Source organism: Mycteria americana, chromosome 20 (genome assembly GCF_035582795.1).
Source record: "Mycteria americana isolate JAX WOST 10 ecotype Jacksonville Zoo and Gardens chromosome 20, USCA_MyAme_1.0, whole genome shotgun sequence".
Lineage (NCBI taxonomy): Eukaryota > Metazoa > Chordata > Aves > Ciconiiformes > Ciconiidae > Mycteria > Mycteria americana.
This window is the reverse complement of record NC_134384.1, coordinates 6777108-6803756: the sequence shown is the minus strand read 5'-3', so window position 1 is coordinate 6803756 and position 26649 is coordinate 6777108. Positions and strand designations below refer to the sequence as shown.

Sequence of the window (26649 nt, the reverse complement as noted above, 5' to 3'; positions counted from 1 at the left end):
TCGGTGCTGTTGCGGTGTGTGGCTTGGGCTTGGTGTTTCCTAGGGATGCCCTGCGCAGTGCAATGTGGTCTCTGTGCCGTGAACTTGGGAACTGCTCCTGACTGGGAAGTCATGATCCTCTGGGTTGTGGCCTGGGGAAGTTGGGTATTTCTGGGCATACCTGGGATCTGTGGAGAAAGTATCTCATGGGCCTGAAAATGAAGAGTGGGGTCTGCTCTGAAAGCATCATGGACAGTGATAAGGGACTCAAAGTTGCACTGTGGGATGGGAGAGGGGGCTATATTGGGGGCTGCTTTGCTGGTGGGATAAGGCTTTTCTGGCAGAGTCCCATGCATTATTTGAGATTCCATGAGCTGTAAGGTCTCCAAGGACTTAGGACTTGCTCTGTTTTGGAGAAGGAGCGCTCTGTGGGTACTCTGCACCCTGCAGCACCCATTTTCTTTCCCTTGAATCCTGCTGCAATCCCGATGCGTTGGAGTTGAATCAGTGCATCCATCACTGTCTGCCCCCACAGAAGTCTCTGGCCTCTGACCCAGCCTCTAGAGGGGATGCCTGTTTCATTGCATTTAAATCATACAAGGAGCACCTCGGTTGTCTTTTTCTTGCAAACTGCCCTGTGGTCTTTGTGTGTCTACAGACTGCCCTGTCCAAAAATGGGCTTTTCTTATGGGTTCATACAAAGGATACAGGTCCCAAAATAAAAAGACATACTAGTTTCTTGGTATTCGTTTTACATGCTGCAAATGGATAGAGAGAGATCCAAGCACGTAGTTGTGCTTCAGACCCATTGCTGAGCAACTCTTAATTTCCAAATTGGAGACGTGTGCTGAGAGCTACGATGACATGTCCTGCCCTTCTTCAGTGTCCAGAGAGCCTGCTCAAGAATATAGAGGTAGGACTCATCTGCATTAATTTTAGACACTGTATCTGTGCTAGACTTGGTAGAAGACAACTTGCTCTTCTAGCCTATAATTTATGTGACCTTTCTGAGATGTGTCTTCAGATGTGATTTACGCCTGAAGAAGCTGCAGAATGGACATCACCAGTATGTACACAATATCAATATTTAATCCTCCCAAGGAGTTCTGGATACACTGCTCCTTAATGGACTTTTGTAAGACAATTACTTAGGTACTACATTCAAAACCAATTGCAAAAATGCCTGCTGCACTGTGGCCTAGAAGCAGCTTAAGTAAGGAATGATGACAGTTGCCAATGCAATTTAGGTTTTGAAGTGCTGCTGTATAAGGTCCACCCAAAACTGGTTAAGAAGTTTGGGTACTTTGCCTTTGTGCTTAATCCTTTAGTGCTTGCCCACCCTTCAAAAATCTCAGCAGAGCAGCAGAGGATGCTCCTGGAAAGGAGCTCTGAGCAACATGGCATGGAGTGACGCCTGTCCCTTTTCCCATGCAGAGATTCACGGGCTGTGCCAAGCCTGTCTGATAGGCTGTGAATCCTCTTTTCATAAGATACTTGTCAGTAGTAAGGTTTATTCCTCAGCCTTGCCTTGAGTAAATGAACTAAACACACCTCGTAGCTGAGATCACATTCCCCTTTGCCAGGTTTCTTCTTTGAAGAGCCATCTTAATAAGGAGATCAAGAGGATGCTGCTTCCTTATTTCTTTTGTAAGGCTGCCCGCCAGTGTTTATACACTACAGTGTTCCCCAGTACTGGAAGTACAAAGTCTTTTGAGCATCCTGCACTTCAGCTATCCTTGTGTAGACTGGGCTTAAGTTACTGCAGGATGTGATGCAGAGACCAAATTCTTAGATGCTGTTGACAGCAATTTCATGGAGCAGGCTGGGAAGTCCCCAAAGCAGATGCAGCCTTAATTTGGTCCTGATTAGCATGAAAAGTCTGGCCTCAAATCTTACATTTATGGAGCTGCCCCATAACATCAACATCTGGATCAACAAAAGCCTAAACATCCACCACCGTGTACTCATCTTCCAAAAGGGGAACTTAAAAGGATGATGCTTGTTAAGGGGAAACGAAAAGGGAGAATTAAACTTTACGGGCAGTGTGGCCTGTGCTTATGACATTGAAGCACAGTCCCAGTACATCCCAGCAGTTACGAAATCCTTGAGGAAGGGCAGAAGGGAGCTGGCCTGGTTAAGCAGCAGGAGAAGGATGTTATCAGAAGGTGTCTTTCAAATAGCTGAAGACAAAAATAGGAAAGACTTCATAACCTCTGCCAGGTTAAACATAAACTGTACTAAATATGCCAAAAAGGAGTTGAAGGAACAACTAGCTGACGTCAGAAGAATAAGCCATAAATAGTAAGAGCATCTTCAAGTATATGAAAGCCTGCCACGGAGACTGGAGGGCAAATAAATATCAGGGGTGAAAAGAGTACTCAGAAAGGCAAAGCAGGAAAGATCGTGTATTTACTTTTTCTAATTTGTGATGCCTGTGAGAAATGGGGATGATTTCTACAACATCCTATACCTGATACAGGGAAACCCACACCACTGCATGCCTGAGGACTGACGGTCATATCTGTATATAAAATTTTGTGGAACTATAAACCAGTAAGGAAAGGGTGATAAATGACAGACAAACATCAGCATAGGAAAATGTTAAGTGATACACATGGGGTGAAATAATCTTATCTTCACATGTGAATGATGGACTTGGAAATTACCATGACCGCTTAGAGGGAACTCTGTGATGGACAGCCCAGTGACAGCCTAACACACAACAGAGCTGCAGAAACTAAGGTGAATGTTAGGAATTGTTGGGGAAGGAGAAGAGAACAGAAAGGTGGCTGTGATGTCCCTATATAAACCCATGGCTTACTCACCCTTTGCATACTGTATGCCATTCTGGTCTTCTCAACTCAGAAAGGAAATAGTTTAATTGGGAAAGGTTCAGAGAAGGTCACCGCACATGACAAGCCAATGGGTCTGTCTGAGGAACAGGTCTGTGAGCTGGGACTTTCCAGCCTGGACCAAAGAGAAACTGTGGGAGGATCAACTCATCACACTTTTAAAATATAAGACCTAGGAAGCTTCAAACACAGCTCATATAAGCCAGGTTCAGAAGAAACTAAGGTGTGGTTTTTTTTCTCCACAACAAGCTGTGGACTCATAGAGCAGTGGCACAAGTGATGCTATTGATAATTAAATTTTTCATGGCTTGAAGTGGTGACTGGAAAAGCTCATGGGAGAGAAACCCACTGAGGCTTGCCAAGAATGTAATGGTGGAGGAAATGTGATTTACAGCTTCATTCCTCGTATTGGCACAAGGCAGAGCAGTCCAGACTGATCACTGCTGCAGGGTAACAAGCTTTTACAAACCTTTCAAACAGATGCTTTATTCTTTCCTAACACTGTGGCATGACAACCAAAATAAAACCATCCAAAATGGGAAGCTTGAAGAAATTCCAGCAATTTTTATTGATTTCAGCTTTTCCAATGAAGCAAATACATACAGTATAGCCAAAACAAAACTCTGATACATTATTCTCACATACCTATATCTTACAGAATACACTGTATAGCTATGGACTGGTAGGCTAAGTTGGTCTCAAACTGGTGTGTGGTCAGAGAGGAATAAACAGCCTACTGCCTTCTATGTGTCCATGAGGCTTCTGAAATGCTGGGGTGGGTTGGATTGTACATACACAAAACAAACAAAGCATTTATGAGAAAACAGACCAAAAAGCTCTGCTAAGCCCAGGACAAACAAGTATGGTATTTATTTACATGGTTGTGTGTCCTGCGCACAAATCAGGCCCCAACAGCTCTTATTTCTGCTGCCAGCAGAGCTAACAGTGCTGCTGGCTATGGTCCTTCCCTCCTCAGTAATTCTCCATCACTACAACCCACGGCATGTGCTACGTGCTGTAGACTTGCCCTCATCTGTATCATTGGGGGTACGCCCTACCTTGGCTCTTAAAGAAGCAAGAAACAGGAAAACAGCTCATCGAAGAGGATGTCACAGTTAAAAACATGCTTTTAAGAAACAATGCCTCCCTAGAATGAAAAAAAATTTGTATTGGAGGTGAAAACAGCATCCATTTATATGGGGAGAACCTCACCGAGCTCCTGAAACTGCTGGTTATGAGCAACACCAGTTACTCCGATAAGGCTGATTTTCCTTTCTCTTCTCACAATTGGGCATCAGTGTCACTTCACCAACTTGGGCAGAGTCTGTAGTCCAGATTTTAAAAAGAGAGACTGAGAGGAAAATAGAGTTGAGTATCAGAGAATTTCCTGGGGAAGAAATAGCTGCAAAACAGCCCTGGGAAGGCAGAGCGGTTACAATTCCCAGTGCTTTCTCGAGTTAGCTATATTTTGAGGTATGAAAGCAGTAACATACAGCATCATAAAAAAAAAATTAGATTTGAAGGAACCTCTCTGGTCTGCCCAGCTCAAAGCAGGGATAACGTCAAAGCCAGAGGAGATTGCTCAGGGCTGTGCCCAGTCATGTTTTGAAGGTCTCTCAGGATGAAGACAGATTTTATTTTTATCATTTTATTAGCTTTGGAAAAACAGCTTTGCTGTACCATAAAATTTATGTGAATGATGTATCTGTCTCTTTGAGTCTAATACTTACTAATGAAATCTCCAGTACTTGTAAATTTAATTGTGAGATGATGATCATACAGCTACAGCTCTTTGTGCCTTACGTAGTGATTCAGTAAATCATGTTACTGATGAAAGCAGCAGCAGTGTTTTAAAATAAAGCTTAAATAACAGCCAATTAGAATGAATTTCCTCAATATTCCATCATTACATTTTGTAGTTAGGTTTCTCCAATTAATTTGACAGAGAAAAACATTAGCTCCCAGGACTTCTGTTGAACATGTAATTACAGGAACAAATCTGAATGCAAAATTGCACGCAACATACTTTTACACCAAAACTGTAACAATCCTGCCTGTGGATACTGCAGCCATTTTGGATATCCATAGTCTTGGGTCCTGCCGAAAACATTTTGAACCGTGCACCTGAGAATATACATCCAGCTAGGTAACAGCTGGCAGGCATGGCAAGGGCATGCCCACGGGCTGGGGCTCCTTTGCTGCTGTTCAAATGCTCCTGAAACTGTCCTACCGGATTCTCCTGGTTCTAGCTCTCCACTTCAAAGGTGCTTTTTTTCTCTCTCATTTGGCTGGGAGCTCTGCACAGAAAGCTCTCGACCGAATGTGGGTGAAGGCAAGCAAGTAGTTGCTGCTCATTAAAGTGCACAAGATTAAGCCACCCTTTGTAGTCCAAGAGAAAAACCAGCCTGAAAATGATCTCCCTCTGTGGACACATGCTCCCTATGGTCTAAACAGGGGACGAACGAGTGCCACCATGTCTCTTAGATCTAGAGCTGTGTCAGAGCAAATGTGAACTTCATGGACGGTTCTTTAGCGAGCACGAATCACCCCATTTCTGTGAAGTGAATGGGGACATGCTGATTTCCATCAACTGAGGAGTCTGACACTCACAAAAAATGAGACTATTTTTCCCTTTCTAGACTCAGTTCTGTAATTCGTCCTTCCCAAGCACTTCCTGCACCCCTAACATTTGCAAAATGGGTCCTGTGCCCCTGCACTGTTTGAAGAAGCAATAACCATGTGTGTGGGACAGCCAGCAAATGCATCATCAGCTGGTCCTTTTCCTGTGGATCTGAGTTGCATCCCCTGCGGGGACAGATAGAGGATATTTTTCTTCTGGAGAGAGGAAGATCAGCCTCTTTCATCACGCAGTTACTGTCATGAGGAGTGGGTTGCCCTAAAATGAGCTCAGCAGTCCCCTATCACAGCCTTAGCATCACAGGGTGTTCACATAATTAAAGATACCAAGAAATAAAATATTTCCAACCCTGACTTCACACAAGTGTTTACATTCCTTTGCATATTAATATTATTTCTTTACATTGATCAATAAAAACAAAATGTGATTAAAAAGGCCACATCCCTCACTTTTTTCAGTCCTGTGTGGCAGTCAGTGATCCCGGGGAAAAAAACACTTTGCCTGTCTCCAGCTCAGCTTCTCAAATGCCACATTTGTCCAGGTACAGTCAGGAGATTGAGTTGTTCTGGCTCTCAAAATGGTTCGGGACCCAGTAATATTCATGCTCTGCAGATGTGTTGCAATTGTCCCCTCACATACAGCTTCAGAGAAGGGTTACTGAGACCCCGGAGAGAATTTGCAGGCGTCAATTTGCTTCTTGAGATAAAGAGTTCACGTGACAGGAAAGAAAATACTAATAACTATAAGAGCTCATTGGAGAAAAAATCATAAGCAGAAAAGAAGCCCGTGTTCATAAACATTAGGAAAAACCAGCCTTTGTAAAGAAGAGTATCGTTGTGTGTATCTGTTTATAACGGCCATATGCAATGGGGGGACTCAACCTAAAATTGGCGATTTTTATACTTGTGGGTAAAAATAGGTTGTGACAAGTTTTTAGTGTGGCAGTATTTGGTGCATGGATTGGGTAGAATTGGACAAAACTCTGCAAGGGGATTAAACTGCACAGCTCACACTGACTTTCAGTGGAAGACAGGGGACTAAGCCTGTAGGAAGATCTACTCACCATGTGTGCACATGTATGTTGCCTGCATGCACACATACACAGCGACATGTACATAGTTACACAGACACACTTTTTGCAAAAAAAATAATTATTGACATCAAGAAAGTATAACCTCAATAAAAGTCCCTTCTCCCCCTAAAAAGAAGAAAATGCTTAAAAATATCAGTATCATCCACATGAAATCCATATGTTTAGTTTGCTTTACAGTTGAGTTAAACTCAGAAACACTCTACATCTTTAACATCCTAAGTAATTGTGAAAGAGTTGTCTTCCTGGACATGAACCAATTCCAAATTCTGAAATGGAGAAAAACAAAGAAAACCCCAAACCCCAGGTAATTAAAGCATTCAAGAAATCTTTTCATTACATGCAAACCCAACTTTTAATCTTTTTTCTTGGCCTGTACCCCGTTTCTGTACTGCCCATAGCTTTTTCCCCTAGATTTCCATGCTCCTCTGAGTCTCAGTGGTTACACCCCAACAAAGCAAGAAGTGAAATCCGTACCTGGGCAGAGGAAAGAAATGGGCTTTTGCACCATTTTCTCCTACATCAGGATGGTGCTTAGTCTGATTGCTAAGAGCACGTTAGGAAAGGGAGCAAATAATTAATTCTGAATAATCTCAATCCCCATCATAGAGAGATATGATATTTGAAAAGTGCAGAACTGCTTAACGCTGTTCCCTTCAATAGGAATTATGAATCAAAAGCACCTTACAGATTCAAGCCTCTTTTCACACTGAATAAAAAATAATAACGATGCCCTGGAAACTCTGCCCATGATTTCTCTAACCTGGTTTCTCTATTGGGATTATTCAGATGTCAGCATGAAGTTCCAAATTTTAACATGAGGCTTACAGGTAGATTATTAAGTGTTCAAAAAATCCCTAAGGATGATTGTTAATCCCATAGCTGGGCTTAATTGCATGTTACTGACACTATCTGGATAACATTATTCAAAATTCAGGAATGAAAGTACTGTCAGAGAGATTCCTGTGATATCCCCACCTGAGAGGATTTGGCAAAATGCAATTAATCAGTTATTGCTTGGCAAACTAAGACAGACAGACAGACACATGAGTAGTCAAGGCCAGCAGCTTTGTCTGTCCTATGGCATTGCACTGAGCACGTCTAAAACGCACAGCTGCTGCTGCGGGCAACATCTGCACTGAACCCAGCAACAGCACGGCTTCTGACTTTTCATCGAAACAAATACTTTGCAGTTTGGGCTGACAGGATTCGTGATGAAAATCTCACAAACCCATGTTAGGGGAGATTAAAAACAGTGAAAAGCTCATGGGGTTCACACCCCGCTCCTTTGCCCCCAAAACCACCCCTTCCCCACACACGAGGGCCCTGTTCTCACCTGCAGCCTGAACGTGCATGAAGAGGCTCCTAAAATCTGGAGGAGAGGGTCCTGAAGGTTGTTCCAGCTAAAGATCCCATCATATTCTTATCAAATCCTTGCTGAAAGATGTATATGAAGAGCAGTGAGTGCGTATCGGTTTCAAAACTGACAGCTGTCTACTGCTGTGAGAGAGAGCCTCCTGCCCCACTTCCACAGCTGTCCTCCACTTAAAAAATGTGCTTCATTCTCAGCCAACCTCCTCTGCCCTCCCTCTGTGTGCCTTTGACACGTGAACCATCCCCCTTATTGATGGACTTCATCTTCCTTGCATTGCTTTCCATCTGCCAAAAGCTGGACTTCTCCAGCTTTACTGGAGGAAACCTTTACTTAATCCTTCACTGAATATTATTTCATCTTATTCCTCATCCTGGAAAAATGGCAAAGATATATGCATGATGCATATATCCTTGCAGACTCCCATCCTTCTCATCTGATGTATACCTATGCAATGAACATCTGTGTGAACGCAGGAGTGACTCAGTCACATCAAAATGTGTTGGCACAGGCTCCCGAGCAGAGCCTGGCGCAAAGCTCCACAAGCTCCTATGGAGAAAGTCCCTAACTGTTAATATGAGAATGATATTTAGGTACTCTCTACCTTCCTGCCCCCAGGGTACTCCCCTTTGTGGATGTAACTCCTTCTCTTTAATTTGGCCCTTTACTCTCTGCAGGTGCTGCTGCTGTTGAGTTGGAAAAACCCAGCCTGTTCAAAGCAAGCCACTGGGAGCTGGGAGCTGGCTCAGCGCCCCGTCTGGCTCTGCGCTTTTGCAGTTTCTGTTGCAGGGAGCAAAACAAATCCCAAATACTCTTCTTCTTGGTTTAAAAGATTACCTTGACTGTAGGGGTGATGTAAGCACAGGGTAGGGTTATGGACACAGAAGAAAATGGGGGGAAAGAGAGGAGGAACATTGCCAGGGATCTGTTAGGACACGCTGATCCTACATGATGGACTGCAATGAAGGGAGTCTCCCAAAATGCGAAACGTGCAGGTCTGTTCCCAGCACAGAGCAATGCTGTGCACGCAGGACAGCATCGACTCCAGGAGCATCATGGAAGAGCCCACCTAAGCTAGCATCATCCCCAGGGTGCAAGCTGCCCAACACAGACACGCTGCTGTCCGCTCAGTCCCTAATGTCACTCTCGGCAGCTGCAGTTGCGACTCACTGCCTCTTGTGCAGATCTCAGGCAAGTGCCCGTGCGCTGAGAGCATCGTGGTCCTCCCAGCGCCCCGGGCTCCTCCCAGCCGCTGCCCTGCTGAATCGTGGCCTTTGCAAACTCACCAACTTCAGCGAGTCAGTCAAGACCAGGGTTGTTCTGTCAGCCGAAAAGCAGAAGCATTTTCCTTACCTGCTTGAGCACACTCTGGAGCTCCCTGTTTGACCAAAGATCTGTCAGGAGGAGGCGAGCAGCTTCGGCTGCTTTTGGACAGGAGCTGGGAAGATGAAAGCAACCCCAGTGAATTATAGCAGGCCACAGAGCAGCAACCCACATACATTACCGACAGTTCTTAAATAAGCCCATCTCCAGCTGGGAGGCTGGCTAGACTTGACGGAGGACTGTCAATAAAACCGGCCTTGCTCTCTCAGCAATGTTACATGACAACAACCTCTGGGACCAGAACAGGACAAATGAAAAAGAGGGGACGATTTGAGTGGAAAAACGGGCATTAAACTGAGCCGAAGGAGTGTTTCTGGAGTGTGAAATTTGGGAGAGGGAAAGAGAAGGGAAATGGTGCCAACCCTTCCCTGGAGTCTGTAGGAACAGTGTGGGCGAATCTCTCGGGAGGGCAGCAGAGGAACGGGCTCCGTGCTGCCTGGTGAGGACAGAGGAGATGGGAGCATTCGTAATAACAACATCTGCAACCATAAGTCCTTACTCAGCACAAGTTAATAGATACTTGCTCACGTAACAGCTCCGAAACTGTGAGTCATAGCAGTACCTTTTATAATTTTGGAACATTTCATACGACAACCTAGATATAAACCTCCTTGCTGGTTCTTATCGCTGCTACTGATCTGCTGGACCTTGTCCTGCCTGTGGGAGACTCCTGATCTGGGTTCAGTGTGACAACCCCAGCCTGTCTCAACCAGGATGATGGAGAGGTATGAGACCAGACTCAGGACCCTCCCTGTATGATACAGCTTCACAAAACATTGTGTCCTCAAAATAGTCCTCATCAGACTATGAGAAATGAGACTGACAGAGTGGTCATCAGGAACAATCTGGGACCTGCAAGCACCGTACTCTGAGTGTGAAGGGACAGGAATGTAACCGTAGTCAGTAAATTTTGAGGCATTTCTCTAATATACACAGCAATTGTTACCAAAGACTGTGTAGCCTAAAAGAAATTAGCAAATTTAACCTAGTCATAAGCTCCAAGGGAGCTCACGCATGTTGATATTGCATGGAGGACTGGGGGAGCTGTGGATAATCAGAAATTCTTGAGCAATGTTTTGGGATAGGAGAACTAGGTTTTATTGCAAAATCACTCCTCTGGTTATAAGCGTCCTATACCCTGTCACCAGAATGACTATGTTTAAAAAAAATTTTGTGGCTGAAAAATTGTTTGTGGTTGAAAAGCCATTAAAAACCAATAAAGCCAGTGGTATCTATGATTAGATGGTCAGTGCATGTCTTTGACACTCTTTTTCAAGAATATGATGGTTTATGTTGTTTCTCTCTTTCTAAGCTCTTTTTTTTAATAGTTTGCTTCTAATGATACCAAATATGTACTTTTTGCCATTGTGACTTCAGAGCACACCTCAAAAGAATTTTTCTTTTCAAACCAAAATTACCAGCATCTGGTATATCTGAGCCATTTCCAAAGATAAAGAATTTGTCCACTCTTAATTTGAAGGATTGATCCTGTCTCTGTTTCATACAGCATCTACTGTTACTATTTAGGTATAAAAAGATTAAACATGAACTGATGGAGCGGTGATCATGACTTCAGTATGTAAAGTAGCATATCCTAAACAAAAGTGCTGGGAATAGCGTGTGACTACAGCAGCGTAGAACATGGAGCAGAATAACAAGGACAGCTGATTTGGGGGAAAACTTTCTTAAAAACAAGTTACTTGAAAATCAAAATTGATTTTAAGGACAGTCTGTTTTTTACAAATAGAATTATTTGTAAAAATCTGTGGAAAGACAAGGATGATGTCCGCTGGTGGCAGTGGCAGCAGTCATCCAGAAAACTATTGACTCAACAACACAAACAAGAACCTAATCAGAAGGAGATGGTGAGGCTGGGGGGAAGCGTGAGGGCAGCACAAAAGACAAGGGTTTTGTACATGCATATCAAATAATGGGGGGGAAATAATGCTTCCTCAAAGGACAAAAATATCAAGAACCTTATGTATGTCCCAGGAGATGCCAAGGAATTCCTGGAAGAAGGACTTCTTCAGGATGTCGTAAGTTTATAAAATTGATATCCAAGGGCAATCTTTGGAAGGAATGGGAGGAATTGGAAATCTGTGGATGCGAACAACTGTCTTCTGCAGAAAAGAATCAAGGAAAGACCTAAGTTTCCTGAAAGATTAATTTTGGTAAATGTTATGGTCGAATTAAACTGCAAAATTAAATTGTATAATATAAAAGGTGTGGAAAGTGAATGAAAAAAGAGAAACTGAAAGAAATCAGTGATAAACGGATTGTGAGACAAACTGCAAATCTGATGCTCCAAAGTTACTGAAAGAGATTTTGGAGAAAAGCTCTTAGTGCAGTCATTAGAATTGTTGAGAAAAATGATAATTTTATCAGTGAAATAATGTTACTTGAAAATGAGAAGAGGAATATTTTTCAGACAGCTGGAGAAGAAAGATGAAAAGGACATCAGACATCACAATAAATCAGTAACAGTAGCTTGATTTTCAGAAACACCAACAAAAAAAGAAGGTAATATTCAATATTTTGCCAACTTGGATTAAAAATAACAAAGACTGAACGAACACCATCATCACTACGAAACCCATGTTATAGATGAGGATATATGCAGGAGACGGAGACAATTATTTAATTGGGATGCTCCAGGAAGGAGGAGAAACCACAGCTATCAGATAAACTGCTGAACCGTTGATGCCTTTCTCTCAGAATACAGCTACAAGAAACATCCAGAAAAAGAAACCTCAGCTTTGAGGAGTGCTGGTTGACATTTGAGAAGAACATGGGAAAGGAAAAGATCCATAACTTACTTGTCTGTAACCTGGAAGCTCTTTCTAAAATATGAATACAAAATTCTTCGAGTGTGTTAAACTACTGATTTACAGCTTCAAATGCAATGAGAGACCAGTTCAAAAATATAGGTAAAGAAACATTTGTTTGGTGGCAGAAGCAGCATGTGCCAGGGAGGCACTACACAGACACACCAACCAAGCCAACACCAATGCTGGAGGTGAGGGAAGTGTGTCCACAGGGAAACTGAGGCAGATTAACAGAGAAAACTCTGCAAAATACTAGCAAGGTGCAACATGGCATGGTGCTCTCCATGGTGATTTGGTCACCGCTGAGACCTCCTCTGTTCTCTATTTCTGCTGGCTGTGGTGCTGGAAAGGCAGAGGTTGGTAGTGTGGGACTCACCACACTCAGCATCAGTGTGGGGAGCATTGAGTCTGCATCCAACCTAGGCAACAGCCCCCAGTAGAGGTGTTGGATCTAGTTATTACCATCAGGGAGCGGGTGAGGCTCTTTCTGATGCAGGACTGGACAAATCCCACCCTAAATTTTCCTGTTTATCTTCACAGGCTATGCAGGAAAGTGGGAAAAGTTAGCTAATTTGTGAACTAACAGGTCCAATTCACTAGAGCGGAGATCTCTTTCACATCTGCTCTGTGAGAACATTCTGAAATGATATGGCTTGAGTAAGTAAGATTACTTCTGGATGTAAATTGTTATTTTTTCATAAGAACTGAACAGCATAAAAATTTTTGGGTGCAGAAGCAATAATGGAGTAAAAGGAACAATTCAAGTTTTGGACATTGTAAGAACTGGGGATTTTCTCAGAAGGCATTTGTGATACAGACAGGAGGAACACACATCTCCAGAATTTAGTAACTCTTCGCAGTTTAGTGAGTCATTGCAAACAAAGCTCATCACACAAAACAGTCAAGACAATTAAGGTACACACAACCCCAGTTGTGCAATGCTTTGCTGAAGTACTAAATTAGCTGACGACCAGTCTGAGGGATCCAAAGCGGGACTGTAGGCAGAAGTTAATACCATTCAAAACAACGAAGACTTAGAAGAGGGCTGGGTTTCCTGTTAATTGGGCTTGTTGAAGAGTGGAAGCATATAAAAGCAGCAAACTGACCGATGTTCGTTGGCTGAGGTCCAAACTAAACAAGGAGGCCACTTCTAATGACTGAGAATCTCTCTGCTGCCATGAAACAAGTGGTAGACTGTAAATGGTTTATCAAAGGATGATGGAGAAGGCATGTGAATGTCTTTTCACAACAGAAAACAGTAGGTTACTTGTATCAGGTATTTTAAAACAAAGACAGATGGTAGGAGAGATGAAAGTCTAGAAAGGAGAATACATGGTCAAAGATCATGTAAGTTTAACACCAGTTTGGCCAGAAATGAACATATAGTTTGGCATGGGTTGCCAAACTTTTGCACAGGGCTGCACGTAGTATGGATAAGAAGCAGGACAGAATTACTACCATCAAAACTCAAACCAAGTCCTAAAAGAAAAAGTGCTAAAATATGTTGGGATTGCACAGTTGTTGTAAAATATATGTAAGTAGACCAGGGGAGATACTTATAAATACATATATATATTTTTATATATATATTTTTATATATATGCTTCATCACAGCTGCATCTCTGCCACTTGAGGTGGATGTTCCAACAGTAAGATGAACAAATCTGAACATTAAAGCTAAGAACAATCCCATTATATTGGCAATGCTTGAATCTCAGACCTGACCTTCATGATAAGGTTTGCAGGAAGCTGTGAGTGGGAAGCCCAGGTGCTAGGGAGTCAGGCTGCCTACTGACATCCCCTGTCCTGAGGGCTGGAATTTTTAACAGTGTTTAAGAATTTGGTCCTTCAGTTCTGTTTAGGATTTCTTAAAATTCAGCCAGCAAATTTCCTGAGGCCCCTTTACAAATCCCACCATGGATGGCTCATGCCTGTTTCCAAGAAACCGGTGCTGAGGATTTGTGTCTACTGACATGCTTGAGGTTTTTTGGCTCCCTCAATTTACAAGCACAGGGAAAGAATAATGCTTTACTATGGCTCAGAAGGGTATTGGGAAGATTCTGGGGTTCATCTGGCTTTGACAGAGTGCATGGGCTCAAAAATGCCTGTGCATGACCCTTTCCATGCCTTCTGCCCCAAACTCACCCATTTCGGCACAGGCTTACTACATTATTTAGCATGTTGCTTGTCAAGTAAGACTTTCCCAGGTGTGGGTTGGACATGATGAGGTTCCTCAGAGTGTAACAAGCTGATGTCATGATCTCGCCATAGCTGTTGGTATTTCCAGACTGGAATGACAGGAGACGTGATACATCTGGGAGCACCTGGTGAGCTAAAGAGGTGGAATGTTCCAATCAACATTTAAATAAAACCTAGCACAAGTGAATGATACTATTTGTGTTAGCACTATTCAATGTAAGAATGCATTGTTATGTCTGGAAGGAGGCACTAATAACGTTGGACAGTAATGGCATAATAGTCATCACTTGATTTTCAGAGACAAAATGAGTGCTGCAGGCCTCTGGAAGGGCAATGATACTGGTCACGGGTAGTCAAGTCCAACTCAGTTCCCAAAACACTATCATCCTCGTGATCCTGCAGATTTGTCACTGTCTATAAAGCATACCACATGCTTGTAGAGACTTCGAGATACCACACATTTTGTTAATTAAGCCTGCAGATATCACCTGTAATTGTCCTTTTGGCCAGAAGAAAAGACACTGCTTTGCCAAGTTTTGGAGCTTGGCTAAGTCCTATTACGGGGTATACAAAGCGAGGTGGGCAGATATTAGAGGGTTAGAAACTAGACATTGTTCTGGAATCCACTGTGGTGGAAATTACTTACCCATGGTTTTGTGGAGAACAGGATGCCGGGACATGTTGCTCAGCAAAGAAGCCCCAGACCGGACAACTTCAGAGCTGTTGGACTGGAGGAGCCGTGCTATGCGAGGCAAACCTTTTTCCTTCAAACCAATCAATTGGCTCATTGCGTTGGACATCTAGGAGACAGAACAGAGATGTCTCATGACTTCTAATGCCAGGAAGACACAACTGGAATGATGTACAGGGCCAGACAAACATGACTATGCTATAAAATAAGCATCTGTATAATACCTTCTTCTGCTACCATAATCCCACTTACTTTGTCATTTACCCCTCTTCTCCACAGACATTTGCAAAGTCAGTCTCTCATCTTCTGTGATACGACTGGCACTTCTGTCCTCTTTCTGGAGCCTGAGTGGGGACAGTTGCTCACTCAACTGATATTCCCAAAAGCTGGAGAAGTTTTACCTTCATATCCGTGTTGACCTTGCCCTTCACAATGCCCTTGCAGCTCCCTGCCATGCCACAAGTAATAGGCTGCTTTGGAATAGGATCAGCTAATGATACCTTTAAAAAACAAGCTGAAGACCAAAAATACTCATCTTGGATACTGATCTCGTGTTTGCTTATGTAAATCTAGAAGATTGCAGGATGATGCCAATGCAGATGAGTGTTCATAGACGTTGAAGAACATACCCTTAATAAATTGCCCTCTTATTGACAGAGTTTAAACTGAACTTCTCGGCTACTGCCCCACCAGAAAGGCTGCTGGAGATTGTTGCACCACCAGTGACATATGTCCATCACCAGTGACATGGAGATGCAGGGAATGGGCTGGAAGGCAACCCTCTTCCAGTGGGCTGATACCCAATTTCCCTCCCATGCTCCAGGAGGCACATGTGCCACATTACAGATTCACACCAGCAGGACTGGGATGCATAAAGCTAAGTCTGAGAAGAGGTTCAGAGTTCTCCTCTATAAGCTAAAGGGTTCTAGTAAGCTTTGTAAGCTTGTCCCGTTTCCCTTTCCTTCAAGTGACAGCAAACCCAGCAACCCACCCCAACTCCAGCTCTGAGCTGGAATAAGACCCTTGAAAGGAGAAGCCACTTCTGCATATCCAGGCAAATTCCAACCATTCCCTTCCAGAAGGCTGAAATAAGTTGCTTCAACACTGTCAGAGCTGGTTTTTGTTTGTTTGTTTTCTTCCCCCCTGCCCAAAAGACATTCTTGTGTAATGATCTTGATTGCTGAAAGCCTTTTCATTTCCATGGAGCACATAGCTCCAGCCCCATTTCTCTGATCAGCTCTACCCATACTGCGACAGCCTCTCTCTGCGTTGTTAGTGCCACTGTTTAGTGAAACTGCAAAAAGTAAAAAAAGGTTCCCAAAGTATTTCACATTGAAAGACTTGTAACAAAAGCTCCCAGGAGCTCAGAGCTGGCAGGTTAATGCTGTCCTAGCAGCAAAGGCTCCTTTCGTGAGTCACTCCATGTTTCTGGGTGGAACGCTTCACACACGTGACACGCCTCTCCTATGTATGAAATAATTACCTCTTTATCTCCCTAGCCATCTTATTTAAATTGGAATTGATGAAGTTCGACACAAACAGACAAGTCGAGGTTTGTCCACGTGAACGCAGCCTGTGAGGACATGCTCACGGTAGCGATATTTGGCACAGCAGAGCTGCTGTCGTGACGTGGCCCTTGCCATGCCCTAGCTCCTGCAATACCCATGGCGTCATGCAGCCCGTGTCACCTCCACGCTGCCATACCTATGGGTTAGGACATCTATCAGAGCTATTTTACAAGCAGCTGTAATGTGAGGACAAGCCACAATCCACAGCACAAACCACCCTGTTATTAGAGCCACCTCCCACTTAAAATCACACATAGGTGGTGGTGCACGCACATCCTTTCTCTCTCCTTTAATGACATCTGTCCACATGTGCACGTCTGTGCACATCCTCACTGGTGTCCTGCGGGGAGGGTGCCAACAGCAGTAGGTGCTGGTAGTATGACCAACCTAGAGGAGCCCCTGGAAAGTGTATGGATCTGGGATAGACCCTTGGGATGCTGATTATAGCTCTCCATGAGACCCTATTTTTGGCATTGATAAATACCTCAGCTGCAGCATCCACTGTGGAATGACTTGCAATAGTGCCCTGACGTTTAAGGAGGACATTTTCCTTTCTGATTACTGTAAGGTGCTGACACATTTGGCTGAACACATGTGCAGAGGAGAGAGGAGCACTTACCAGCCCTCGGCTTGCAGTGAGGTTCTGCAGGGCTCCAGCACAAGCTTCCAGGGTGGCATCCTTCTTGCTCTGATCCATCAGGGACAGGTAGGTGCGGATGGCATCAGAGTGGTAGAGCCAGCTGGGTCCTTTGGGTTTAAAATCCTCCTCAGGAAGGGGGACACCGTACTCGTCATTCTACAAAGAGATGAGAAACTGGAAGCTCAGATCCTGCTCCTCACTTGGAGCCCCTGCCTGGGGCTGAATATCACATTTCCAAGCCCTCTGCGGCACATCTTACCTCCATTTTACCACTCCTGCTGTTGAAGCAACCTGTGAGAGTTTTGTCCATATAAACACTCCGGGCCATGTGGTTGAGCTGGGTGTATTTGTTGGGAACTTCGGCATCCAGGCGGTAAGAGAGGTTGTGCAGGATGCAGATGCAATTCTCCACAGACTGAAATCACCCCCAGAATAAAAATGCAAGCATCACATTAGGCAGAAAAATATGGAGCAGCACCTGCTATAGCTACAGAGAGGACATATACTATGCCATAATTAGCTTTTTTTAGCAGTTATACTGTATAAGTTCCTGACCCTGCTTAAGGTAGCAATGGATGGGAAGGAAGAAGGAGGTAGAGTAGACATGAATGAAGGCCACATAGCCCAAATGCTATACCATGGATCTCGGTGAGCTGACTGACTCAGTGAACCTTGTTAGGTCCCACTGCCACAGGCAAGTTGCTAAACAGGAAAAGAGAGCATGAGTGCAGGGGGTGTTTATATCAAACTGCCCGCCATGAAAGGCCAAATCTTGAAAGTCTTCCTCTTGCCTTAGTCAACTTCCAATGACTTTGTCCAAGTCACAGCTACAGATTAGGGGACAATTTTTACCAAGAACAGGCTTTTAAGCCTCCTTTACTTGGATGTCAGAGTCCCCAGTGTAAAGAGCAAGGGAGAATTTTCACTAGACACCTGTAACCAACACCAAAACATGTGGTTACATTTCCAAAGAGCTGTGTTCAGTATGTGCTGCTGAAACTGGTCTTCTTGCAAAAGCCATCCCCAAAAGAGGATTTGCTCAATCCTGAGCTCATTTGAAATAATTTTGGTACTTTGCTGGGCATTGAGGACTTTAGGGTGTCTGGCTAGTATCACAGGTGGTGAACTCCTGAAAATGTGGCTATAAACACTATTTTGTCCAAGGTAAGTGCCGTTTACACATAGCAATCAGAGTCACAGTTAGGGGACTGTCAGAAAGATGCCAGCTCCTGGCTTCTTGCTGAATGTGATGCCAATCTGAGGCTTATAGACTTGAGTCCTGCTGGATGAAGAGATGTGGTGGTGGGAAGAGCAAAAGATGGAGGTTGGGGGCTGGAAGGATCCCAAGGTGGGAGGGGAAGGGAGGAAAGCATGTTGGGGGCTCAGGAGCCAAAATATTTTGCTGTGTCTCTGTGTTTGGTAAAGGGAAGTTATAAAACCCACCTCTACTTCAGGCCCAGAGCACAGAGGACTTGCAATCCTACAACAGATCACACTGGGATTTGGAAGGACAAGAGCAGCCACAAAGAGTGCAGTCCTCTCTTGTGGTTGTTTGAAAGGGATTTTGAGATATTCCCAAAGTTGCAATTATTACCTACGGGGCTGAACTCTAGTAAACAGCTCAGAGTGAGCATCTGGTACCTTATCATCGGGTCGGCTAGAAGCCACGCAGTTCTGGGTGTAAGTCATGACTGAATCGATCAAGCCGGGGTAATTCCTCATGGTCTGGCGCCCCATGTCTGCAGAACTCAAGTTTCTGAAGAAAACCATCGCAGAGCATGTCAGGAGAGAAGGAGGAGAGAGGATTAGTTAGATCCACTTACTAGTCTCTATGGGCTCTGTTCTGGCCATGGCTGTAAGTGAGTTTACAGATATTTTTGTAGATTCAGGAAGGCTGGTGTACTGCTCTCATTTTGGAGGCCTTCTGTAGGACTGCACTGGTGCATAGCTCTCTTGTTGCTCTTTAGGACTGATTTCATCTGGGAAAATGTCCTGTTAAGGAGCTCTACATAGAAGACATCCTCCCAGTGAGAGTAACTATCAGCAGTATTCTGCCTTAGAGGCTATGCATGTGACATTACACAGACTCATCACCTCCTTGGAGGTGTTTCCAAAGAGAAGACTGACTAAAGACCATCTGGGATTATTGTGAAAATCAGGAACGTGCAAATGGTTATAAGCATGGAGCTACAGAGGGTCAACAGCAATATTTGCATGGGAAACGAGGGCAGAGATGCTGAAGAGCAGCAATTGCTCTGACCAGAGGGATTGACCAGTTTGTAATGTTGTAATGTATTCCTGAGCACCGGTTGCTACCAGGACAGGGGAGTTTTTCCAGTAACAGGAAATGTTTTTTGTTGTTTTGTTGGGGTTTTTTTCTTCCCTGTTTTATTGCATTGTAGCTTACAAATGAAAAACAAAGAGAGGTTGGCAGTCCTTGTGAGATATTCACTCCAGGCGTTCCAGAACTGGATTTGGTGTTCACTGTGATTTGCAGCCTCCTCATTAACATGAATTCATCTGCAATCCAGAAATGCTTGAGCAGCAATGGCTCGAGCCCAGGGCAAACCCAAGGCTGTTCTCATCTCTGCGTTATGATGTGGCAGGGCAGTGAGTCAGAGCAATCCGGGCTCACCCCTCGGGGCAGGGGCTCCGGACCCAACCACCCTCCTTTCCTTACTCCGCTTGCTCCCCAGTCCTGCTCCCCCCAGCCTTTTGAGCTCCCTTGCTGACTGCATCTGGCAGTCTTCACTGTGGGCATTGGATACGACTGCCACAGACTGTGATAAGTCTCGGGGGACAGAGGCTGCCTTGAGTTAAACTCCACAGAAAGCTCCTTTTACAAGCTATCATCATAGTCTTTCTCTCATTTTAATGGGTAATTTTGTGGCATTGGTGGGTTGAGATGGTCTTAAAAGTGGAGCACCTCGTATGCAACATACATCACACAACCCGACGTGCAACTGCACGGGGAAGGTGCCTTCCAAGGCAGGGAAGGGAGCAGCGCTTGCTATCTTTCAGACACAGTTCCCAGCCACAGAAGACGATAGTATCATGTCTCAAAAGGCCCCTACCGTATTCACTCATTTCATTTCATAAGCAGATACAGCTCCTACTAGCTGCATGTCTGGTAAGGGCGCGGTCGGCACTGCGCTCCCTCAGGGAGAGCTTCAGTTGATGAAAGTACCTAATTATACAGGGTATTTTTTTTTCCCCCACTTGTTCCCAGTGAGACAAGGAGCTCGCATCCAAGTGGAGGAGGGCGGTAGGAGAAACAGCAAGTCAGGGCGAAGATCCTCTACAAAAGGGCTCTGGCTTTTGCATGAAAAAAATAAACTACTCTGGGCTCAGTCTGCACCTCCTGTTTTGTAGCTGACCTGCGTGATGAAAAATGAGCCAGAAAAAGTCCAGGGCAATGGGACTGCTCTGTACTAAAATAGTTATTACAATCAGTGGGAAAATGCTTGTTTTCCCCACGTAGAGAATTCTGTCTTTTTGTCACCTAAAACCCAAACCAGTTTGTTTTCTAGCAACCAAAATTTTCTCTGGAAGCCTCAAAAATCTAAGGGCAAAAAGTGTCAAGTTTCCTGGTCTGAGCCGAACACTGACAGGTTTCACTATTGCAGCTCTCCCATGACAAAGCAACTTAAATTTTTTGAGCAGAGACTTAGCAAGAACAAACTTATTTTTAAAAAAAAAAAAAAAAAGCTACTGGGAAAAATATTTTACATGTAATTTTTCCTGCATCTTCTCTTAGTCAGGAAAACTTTCTCAAGGAGAATTTTTTATTAATACAATTGCAGTGACCATGTCTTTAGCTTATTGTGAGCATGTCTTTAGCTTATTGTAAGAGGATTTAGACAGCTTCAGCTTTTGTCAACAGACACAAGCTGCAGTAAGTTCCTGCTTGATGACTCACCTCAAACACCCTGTAGCATTGAAGAATACTTCTGGGTCAATAATTTCTCTTGTCCTATTGCAACTGCCATCCGACCAGCCAGAGAAAGGGATGATAACACAGTCTGTCAAGACGGGGAGGGCCTCCTGTATCAACTCTTCTTTTAATTCATCGGTGGAGGAGAGGTTCCAGAGCAGTCCTAGGAAGGAGGTGGGAGACAAGCTCAAGCAGAGGGTCACCATGCATTAGAAACTTTCTTTAGGTCAGAGTGAATTCCAGCAACAAAGTCCTTCTTCACTCCATCCCTCTTTGAACTAAGGGTGCAGAAGCTGCCCTAAACCCTAGGCTCTGTCCATCCTTATGGGAGACGGGCAGGATGGGCACCAGGAGCATGGTATCATGTGGAGATGGATGTCTAAGCATCCTCCCTCCTCCCAAAATTGGTGTTTATTGCCATTAGGTTGCAGGGGGAAGGCATCTCTCCAGGGATCTCATAAAGGCTAGCACACAAGACCTCAGTCACAGCTGAGGGTGATCTGCACCAACAAACTCATGTCAATCCTTCAATAAAAGGTGAGATACCAATGAGATAAACAGCCCAACCATACTGGGATTGCCAGCACCCTTGGCCTTCCCTGGGAACAGCACGGGGGCCAGGGGTACAGGAAGGCATGGGAATGGCAGGGTGGCCACAGCTGTGGGCGGAAACCTGGGGGCAGGTGCTTCCCCAGTGCGCACTTATGATGTGAGGAACCCTCACGGGACATCAAAGGGCCAGGTCCACCTCTGCCTTCTGTTTTAGAAGTTCCATTTCATGTGACAGGAGCATAAACCTCCTCTTTGTGGTATGGCAGCACCATGGCTACTGGACCTTTGTGTGCTGGAGCAACACAGACCACAGGCAGGGAGGAGCATGGTCCTTGCTGAGGGCAGAGCAGTCTGCTGTGTACCTGTCAGTTGTTTCTGAATTTCAGTGTTTCCTGTTCTCCGTAGGAGGCTCACACACTCCCTTATTCCATTCTGCCGCCGGGTTTCTATCTTGTTGGTTGGATTCTTGAAGACCAAATTTCGGAGGGCTCCAGCTGCCGCCCGCTGTACGTTCTGGTTTGTGCTGCGGAGCAGCTCAACAAGCTTGGCGATTCCCCCCAGCCGATAGACCTGTACCAGGAAAGACATGCTGCCATCAGCATGGTGTGCAGAGCATCGCTGGGACAGGGACGACTAGAACTGTCATGGCAACGCAAGGAGTCAACATGGCACATACTCAGGGAGTAGGAAAAGCAGACCTGGCAGTAAAGGATGGCTAGAGCTTGCAGATGGCATGTCTGGTTCAGGCCGTAGGTCATGAGCACAAAGGTGCTGGCCTTGAGGTTGGAGCTTAAACTCTGGAAGTGGATGTCTATGAGTAATGGCCATGGACCGAATCCTTTGCTGATGTAAATGTGCTTGCTCCCACAAACTTTCACCTACCTCCATCAGTTTGCATCAGGTGAAAATGTTGCTCTGCCTATCTATAGAGGCCATTTATAGCAATATAATGACATGACGAGGTAATTTATCTGCATCCTGAAATCACAGGCTGAGCTTAGAGGGACGGTCATGGTATAGTGTAAACACCCTTGAGGTCAGCCAGAAGCAGTACTGGGCCATACTCCAGCACTCAACAGGGGCAGCATCGGAAAGGGGTGTGAACCCCGACCTGCCAGACACCACACACATGCCAGGGAGGTTTAAAGGCAAATTCCTCCAGCTGAACTCTCCAAAATGATGAGGGTTCCCACTGTAGGATGTCCTCTGTACCAGCTCTCCCGGGGACATGATCCCGCATGGAGCCCCTCCTGGCACAAACCAACCCATCGGCTGGAGATTTGCTGACAATAGAAAATGAATGAGCACCTTTCAGAAAGGAAAGAAAACAAGTGTGCACTTGGATGATTCACATACCTGCTCTGACACATCTTTCTGGGAAGCGATGGGACAGGGCAGTGCTCAGCGTGTTTTCAACGGTAACGAAGGGTGTGGCCACCCCACAATTAGCGACTGTAACATTGGGCTGGGGTACCGGCACTCGGTTCAGCTGCAGCAAGGGCACAGAGGTACATCCCCACACTGTGCCAGAATGTCCAGCTGCACTATTGTGCCAGGAAATGGAAAGCCACCTCTATAGGGATGGCATCTTGATAAACCCATGCTTGCATGACTGCAAACACACCAGGGCGGGGATAAACTTCTGTGACAGTCTTGCTACAGCAGATCCATCCTTGAGACTGCCTCCTGTGCTGCATGTTGGCATAAATTTAGTAATTGGAAAGTAAAAGCATAAGAAAAATAAGCTGTGCTATAAGAAGGGCTTCTGTTTCAAATATCTTTGTACATGATCACTAATTAACCCATTGGCTTAGATGGCTGCAAATGTCTGAAAATGTCTGAAATGGCTGAAAATGGCTGAAATGTCACTGACCAATGCACAATGAAGATCACAGTGGGATTTAGGGCAATTTTGTGTGGCTCTGACACTGCAGCTCTGAGATAGCAAAAGATTTATGTGGAGCCGGGTGCAATTGCATCCAGAAGAGGACACTGCATCTGGATGGCTGCTCCCGTATCGCCAAAACCCATCAATCTGTGTCACAGCAGCTTATGGTGATAAAGTGGACACAGTCTCCTCTGCTGCCTGGTAACTATTCCCCTGTGTTAAAATCCTGACTGGCTGCTATTAAGAGAAAGTGGCCGCTAATAGTTGAAAAATCTACTTAATCAATTCCTGAGTGTGACTAATGAGGTACAAGCTCCATCATGAAAATCAAGGGGACCTATGGATCCTTGGTACTGAGGAAAACCAGTTTCATCCATCTCATGTGCCATCACATCCAGTGTGACAGCAGAGCTCTGAAGGAGTTTGCTCACCTCTTGCTTGGCAGACTCATCCTGGAAGCAGGTGTGCTGGAGGTAGTAAGCACCCATGGCCTGGTATTTGTCATCAGAGGAGCACAGAAGTTGTATGGCTTTCTGGATGGTCATTGTACCGCCATCTATCTCATCACCACATATTCTGTGTTAAAGAGAAATACACCCCTGGTTGAGTGCTCAGCCAAAAGGGCTACGTCAGTACTGGGAATTATTAGGAAGGAATTTATTACAAAATGTAAAATATGATCACATTGTTGCATAAACCACATGGTGCACCGCTAGTGCATTTCACCCCTAGTGCATTTCTCTGTCTCAAAAAAAGACATGATAAAAGTGGAAAATATACAGTGGAGGACACTCAGGCTAATAAATTATGGATCCAGTCTATCCAGAAACAAAGGAGACAGAAAATAAAAGCTCGGTTGAGGTGCTAGATGTCTAATCATGACTAAAGTGGAAGGCTTAATGAACAGAGAACCAGTATTCCTCAAATAAAAGAATTAGTGGACAAGAGGGAAACCATCCATCAGGTTATTAGGACAATCTAAAGTAGACAGATGCTTTTCCCACAGCATGTGATCCTTTGATGTGAGATGTGGTGGAAGCAAAAATATGAGAGCAGTTGATGGTCTTGGGAGGCTAGAGCAGATCCCTTAGGAAAAGGTGACAGGCATGTCTGGAGTGATGGGATGGACAAATATTGAGTTTATGAAACACTAATAATAGTACTGAGACATCCTGCTCCCAGGGTATGTTTACACTGGTAGTCTCCAAGCTCTTCATAAAAGTTGGCCGCTGTCATCATCTCCTCTTACAGGTAAAGAATGTGCCTATAGACTCCAGAGGAAGGATATGAATACCTCTGGCTTGGAGCAGGATTGAAACCTTGGGAAAAACACAAACACCTGAAGATTTGTCCACTTGTTTAGAAATATGAAGGTCCTGCTCTCTTTGGCTTGTACTTATTTAGCATCATCTGTGATGTTTTAACCACATAGAATTAGAAAAAGGTACAAACTTTCAGACTGATGAAGGGGCTCTGAACTGCAAAGCTTGTCTGTGTTTCCAATTATATCAGTTAGTCTAATAAAAGTTACTATCTCTTCTTAGCATCCTGCAACTTAGGCCTGCAGCTGGCTGCAGCAGGATCTCCGCTCACGGCAGCAGTGTCTGTGTTAATTTGCATGAGAGTAAATGACCATGCAAAGTTCAGGACTGAGAAAAGTCAAAACCCAAACTCCTGTTTGGTTATTACTATTTCAGCAGTGATGGGTTACAAATGGGAAATGCTTTGTTAACAGTGGATGAAATAAAAAAATGTGGGAGCTTTGCTAGGACAACTAGGTCATCGTTGTGCCTGACTGATGTTATTCCCTGTTCAGGATCCAGTTGTGACTGATGGAAAGTTCTACCTGGAGATCGGGGAGATTAGTTCCTGTTTGAACCACATTAATGTGTACACAAGGTCTTGCTCCATGTCATATTAGTGAGTGACTATGTAGAGGGGCTGATCATCTTCAGACAATCCAATAGACTAACAAAACAGAGTGTTTTTTAATAAGTTCTTTAAATGAACCTATTACATTTGAAGTATTAAATATTACTATGAGGGAGTGGCTTCTTCTAGGCATGGGATATGCAGATCGATTTTGATTGTGCCAAAGAAACGTTAAGAATAAAGGTGTAGAAAGGACACCCAAGTGTGGTCACCACTGCCAGCAGCTTACAATAAGATAAAATATTTTGTCCTTAAGCATCCAAAGGTTCACCTCCACACAGCATGGGCCAGTAAATAAAATCCACAATTCTGTAGAAAATTTCATACAAAATATCAAAATCCAACAATTATGCTGTGACACTGGAAGACAGCAGGAAAGACTGTTTTGTCTCCCCTACCCTCACTGGTATAAAGTTGCACCCAGTTTAAAATACGCATTTAAGCACCTGTGTAGTGAAAGGAGAGAAAGGTGCTTCCTAGGTGCTTCCAAAGAACAACTTGCCTTTGTGTCTTAGACATTTTTCCTAAGACAGGAAGACCTGCGCTCTGGAGATACCTCTGCCTTTGTTGGTATACAGGAATGATAGACAACAGTCTTGGATTGGACCTTAAGCATTCAATGTCTGATGTTAGATGAACCTCACTCCACTTGGATTTCTACGCTAACAATAAAACATCACTTCCTCATATGTTTTTTCAACAGTTTGAACCTCTATCAAAACTTGTCTCCAAGAAACTTCCATTACACTTGCAACAGGGAAGCACAAAACTGGAAAGACAAAGTTTAAACTAGAAACTATGGAACCTCAGAAATCTTTGGTTTGGATCCAGCATGCTATGATTTTCTCTTAGTCTTTTTCATGCTCCTGAGACACACAATAGAGCTGAGACACTGATGGATCCAGCATGAGTAGCACCAGAGGGACTTCTCCTTTGAGAATTCAGACCTGGGCTGGCAGTGTGAGGAGGGAGGCATATTAATAAAATACCAGGTCAGTGGCCATGCAGCATATGTAATCATGGTGATTTTTTTTTCTTTTTAATTTACTGAACTGAGAAAACCCCTAAATCGGGTGCACTTTTTATAAGAAGGAAGAATGTCCACT

General features: G+C 44.3%; 1 protein-coding gene across 2 annotated transcripts in view; it reads right to left on the bottom strand.

Annotated features, from left to right (window-relative positions):
• Positions 1-5084: 5084 nt before the first annotated feature.
• PKP1 (plakophilin 1) overlaps positions 5085-26649 on the bottom strand; it is a 45602-nt gene continuing 24037 nt past the window's right edge. Inside the window, exons 4-14 of one of the 2 annotated variants that reach the window (XM_075521444.1) lie at positions 24043-24187; positions 22086-22293; positions 21157-21334; positions 18879-18993; positions 17497-17652; positions 17217-17393; positions 14985-15138; positions 14285-14471; positions 9285-9369; positions 7896-7996; positions 5085-6828 (exon numbers count right to left, since the gene is read on the bottom strand). In XM_075521444.1, the coding sequence (XP_075377559.1) occupies positions 7925-7996; positions 9285-9369; positions 14285-14471; positions 14985-15138; positions 17217-17393; positions 17497-17652; positions 18879-18993; positions 21157-21334; positions 22086-22293; positions 24043-24187 (1477 nt within the window). In that variant the 3' untranslated portion in view covers positions 5085-6828; positions 7896-7924. The remainder of the gene's footprint in view (positions 6829-7895; positions 7997-9284; positions 9370-14284; positions 14472-14984; positions 15139-17216; positions 17394-17496; positions 17653-18878; positions 18994-21156; positions 21335-22085; positions 22294-24042; positions 24188-26649) is intronic. The other variant, XM_075521445.1, reaches the window with a different exon arrangement.